Raw genomic sequence first — 4,704 nt, forward strand, 5'->3', positions numbered from 1 at the left:
GAAACAAGGTAAAATGGGACAATGTACAGTTTGTCCCCAGGGCAGGACGTTGCCTATGCTCTGGGAAACACAGTTGTTTCAGGAATAAAAAAGCTGAAATGGAGCCCTTTCATAATAGTAGCACCAGCAGGTGCACTCTAATTTTGTACCTGAAAGGCTCCTCTGATTCAAACCATCCACGTTAAACTTGTGATTTCTCTCTCATATTTCCCAGGTGAGAGCCAAATTTTTGCCACACTATGGAGACCCTTGAAGGCAGCACTAACCGAACAACCTACTCCTTGGGAAATGCCAAAAGGAACATGACTTATTCCCCATATTACTCGCACTCACCACCTGTTGCCGCCATCTACATTGTCGCTTACCTGTTCATCTTTGCCTTGTGCATGGCTGGGAACAGCCTGGTTTGTTTCATTGTACTGAAAAACAGCCGGATGAGGACAGTCACCAACCTGTTCATTCTCAACCTGGCCATCAGTGATCTGCTGGTGGGCATCTTCTGTATTCCTACCACACTAGTTGACAATTTGATCACAGGTAAGCGAAAAGGTGGGGGGGCATAGGATTGCTAAGCACAGCCTCTTGGTTTCTGGGGGAAATTTCACCTTCATGGCCCCTTGCAGTCTTCCCAGAAGCACCTGGTTTGCTGTGGTCTACATGGACCTTTGGCTTCTTATGCTCTTATGGGGAAAGAGGGAAATGTTCCCAGATCATGTGTTGGACCCAGACTAAGTTGGTTGCACTTACATCCCACCGGATTCAAGGGGGCAAGGTTAATCAGGGCTTAAATTCATCCCCATTTATTCCAAATGAAACTAATTTCAATGGGTTACTTGTATCCAGTATTAGTCATACTCAGAGAAGACCCACTGAAATTAATGCACATGACATAGGTTTAATGGGTCTACTCTACATAGAGTTTAGTTGGCTACAACTCAATTGGCCCTGATCCAACCCCATAACACAATGAAGGGTGGTTTCCAAATTTTATTATTATTAATGATGGTGATGATGATGATGAAGAAGAAAGAGCTGATTCGTACAACCCTCACTTCCATGCTGAATGTTGACTTGACATCATGATAAAACAGAAAGCAGCTTGGAAGGGTGGGACTTTGAGTAGAGAATAATATTAATTATTATTTATTAAATTTGCATATTTCCCTATTCCTGCAGGTCTTAGAGCGGTTACAACATAAAATCACAATATAGAAACACAAAATAACATAATGCTCTTTGGAAGCCACCAAAGTTAGTGGCCATTGTGTGAGTGAATTTCCATAGTTTTTGGCTATGCACAGTGTGAAGAAGTCCTTATTTTTGTCTGCCATGAATGCTTCAACATTCAGCTGCATGGAGTCCACGAGGGTTGTGAAAGGAGAAAAACTTTTCTCTATCCACTTTCTTGATGCCATGCATAATATTTTACAGCACTACCATGTTGTCTCTTGCCTGCCCTTTTTTCTAAATGCCTAGCAGGGAAAATATTAAGCATCATTTTCTCCCGCTGCTGTGCAAATCATAACCTCCTCCAAGCTGCTTTTCACTTTTTGAAAAGCAGCTGAGCCACGCTGGAGATGTATTGGTGACGAGATTTTCACAGTGGAGAGAGACCACCTGCATGTTAAATAGATAGAATCAGCTGGTAAAACTAGCCTCTCTCTAATGTCTGCTGAACTCTGTCTCATGGCCCCCAACTGTTTGCTTCCTCCTAGGATGGCCTTTCAGCAACAGCATCTGCAAGATGAGCGGGCTGGTGCAGGGCATGTCTGTTTCGTCATCTGTCTTCACTCTGGTGGCAATTGCTGTGGATAGGTAAGAAGAAGGTGAGGTCCTAAAGCAGGAATGGGGAGCAGGTAGCCCTCCAGATGTTGGACTCCAGCTCCCAACAGCCCCAGACAGCATGGCCAGTAGAAAGGGATCATAGGAGTCATAGTCCAGCAACACCTGGAGGGCCACCGGTTCCCCACCCTTGCCAGAAAGGGAGAGCACACAGGTTTGCTGTGGGATCAAGCTCAGTTCCCATGCATGTTTTGGGGCCAAGGAAGGAGGAAACTGATGCCCATCACCCTTCTTTCAAACAAATGAGCAAAGTTCCATAGGTCAGGTGCTTAATGTGTTATAAGGTGTCCGTTCTCAGTTCAGTGGATAGGACTAGGCCAGCTCACCCATATGACTTGTCCATGGGAACTGTCACTTGTCCCATGCAATCACTGAGTGTGTCATCCACCCCAGCAGCAGTGACCAGACAATCTGTGAGCCGTGGCGAGGGAGGCTTAGGGGGTGGAGATGCTGAAGACCTGATGAAAGGGTATTTGCTTGGCCCCTTCCTGGTCATTGTCCTGTCCTGAGGCCAGATGATGCTAAGTGGAAACAGTAAGAGATGGAGCACTTTATTAAAGGAAACATAGGTGTTTGGGACTGCCAAATTATTGTGACAGCAGTCCTCCTGTGTTTTAAGGTCTTACCCACTTGCTCCATCCTCATGTTGGGCACAGTGTCAAGGAGCTTATAAAGCTGCAGGACTGAAGGAAAGTGCCAGTGACATGCTACGATACAGGATGAGACCTTGTGGGATAGGAACTTGTGGTGGCACCCCATCTATGGAATATAGTGTATTCACTTGTCTGTGCTAAAGGTCAATGCATTCATTTGCCCAGTCATCTGATCAACACTCCATGGTACCTCATTTCACTAACATGGTACCCTCTAGCAGTTGCGAACTTCCATTAGCCCCCAGCCAGCACAGATCTGGAGGGGATCAGATTGGTGAACACTGGATTAGAGGCTTCATCCCCCATATCCTTTGCATGTAGGTTAATATAGTTGAATATCAGCGGTTGGGGGGATAGAGATAATGTTTGAGGTAGCGAATGAGTGTTGCGGTTGCATAGAATGGATGGTGAATGAGACATTGAGTGGGTGTATGAATAATGCATGTTATGTGGGTTGAAATTTTACATTATGCCACCTTGTAATGCTCTCTGATTTCATTGATATTAATAGTGTGTCTATGTATGAATATTTGTTTTGCAAAGTCTTTTCTGCATTTATATTTATTTACCTAGTGCAAATCTGCATTTATATTTATTTACCTAGTGTAAACCACTTCGATATCTCAGACAGGAAGCTGTCTATAAATGCAAATAATAAACAAATAATCTTAAATTATGGTGGTTGAGGCCAGCTCAGCCTGTTCATCTCCCTGCCCCTTAGAATGGCCCATTTTGGCCAAAACAAAATAGAAAATTCTTTCCAGTAGCACCTTAGAGACCAATTGAGTTTGTTCTTGGTATGAGCTTTCGTGTGCATGCACACTTCTTCAGATACACTGAAACAGAAGTCACCAGATCCTTAAATATAGTGAGGGAGTGGGGAGGGGTATTACTCAGAGGGTGGTGGGAATGGGTGATCAGCTGATAGGTGTGGAAAATCTGTTGACGACTCTTAACGGCTGCAATTAGTCATTTTGGCCAGATAGAAAGCGTATCCTTTTGTTCCTTCCTTCTTGCATAGCAGTCATTCCCCTACTTGTATTCTTCCTCCCTTCTTCCTCTGCAGGTTCCGCTGCATTGTCTACCCATTTAAATCCAAGCTCAGCCTCTTCCAGGCACTCAATGCCATTGCCATCATCTGGGTACTAGCTATTACCATCATGTGTCCCTCTGCTATCAAGCTCACAGTGGCTCAACAGGAGGACAGCTACATGGTATACAATGGCAATCAGAGCATGACCTACCCCATGTATTCATGCTACGAGGCTTGGCCCAATAGTGAAATGCGCAAAGTCTACACCACTGTGCTTTTCACCCACATCTATGTTATCCCGCTGACCCTCATCACATTCATGTATGGCCGAATTGGGCTGAAGCTGTACAGGTCCTCAGGCCCAGTGAGTCAGCACCAGGTAGTTCACAAAGGTCAGTGCAACATGGCGGTTTCTAGAAGGAAGGTGAAGGTCATCAAAATGCTTGTCCTCGTGGCTCTTCTCTTCATGCTCTCCTGGTTACCTTTGTGGACACTGATGCTGCTCACAGACTATGCCAGGCTGGATGAGCAGCACATAAATCTGCTTGCGAGTTATGTTTTCCCCTTTGCGCACTGGCTGGCCTTCTCCAACAGTAGTGTCAACCCCATCATCTATGGCTACTTCAATGAGAACTTCAAGAAGGGCTTCCAGGCAGCCTTCAAACTCCAAACCTGCTCTGATGAAATGGTCCATCAAGGGGTCTATGCCGAGCGGACAACCGTCAGCACCAGTGGCTTTGGTACCCGGAATAAAATCTTCACTGATGGGGAGTCCTCCGATTCAATGTGCTTGAAGAACCTGCCCCCTCAAGCTCCTTGTGGCCCACAGGCTGGACATGGTCAGGGACAAGCACCAGGAATACTGCTGCAGGATGTCAATGACATCACACCCCTGAGCAAAGTTTGTAATGCTTGGGATGCCTGAGAAGGGCTGAATCAGCAGAGATTTTTCTGGGATCATTTCCGTTCTTGCATTTGCATTTGCTTCACATGAATGGATGGGGATATTGAGGTGGCCACTCATTCATAATTTCTGTGAACTGAGCATGTTGTGGGAGTTCTGTCTACAACTATTGGGGGGGGGGAAACATATGGAGAGAGTTTGTCTTCCCTTGCCTGCCCCCAAATGCTGTATTGGAAGCCCAAACAAATATGGATTTAAAGAGAGGACGGAAT

At 45.5% G+C, this 4,704-nt stretch overlaps 1 protein-coding gene across 1 annotated transcript; it reads left to right on the top strand.

Moving 5' to 3' along the window:
- The first annotated feature begins 220 nt into the window (after positions 1–220).
- Positions 221–4,453, top strand: LOC117060089 (neuropeptide FF receptor 1-like). Its single transcript, XM_033172195.1, has 3 exons — positions 221–537; positions 1,716–1,815; positions 3,562–4,453. Exons 1-3 carry the CDS (start codon positions 240–242, stop codon positions 4,451–4,453), a joined length of 1,290 nt encoding a protein of 429 aa, XP_033028086.1. The 5' UTR covers positions 221–239.
- Positions 4,454–4,704: the final 251 nt, after the last annotated feature.

This window comes from Lacerta agilis, chromosome 15 (assembly GCF_009819535.1).
Source record: "Lacerta agilis isolate rLacAgi1 chromosome 15, rLacAgi1.pri, whole genome shotgun sequence".
In the NCBI taxonomy this organism is placed as follows: Eukaryota; Metazoa; Chordata; class Lepidosauria; order Squamata; family Lacertidae; genus Lacerta; species Lacerta agilis.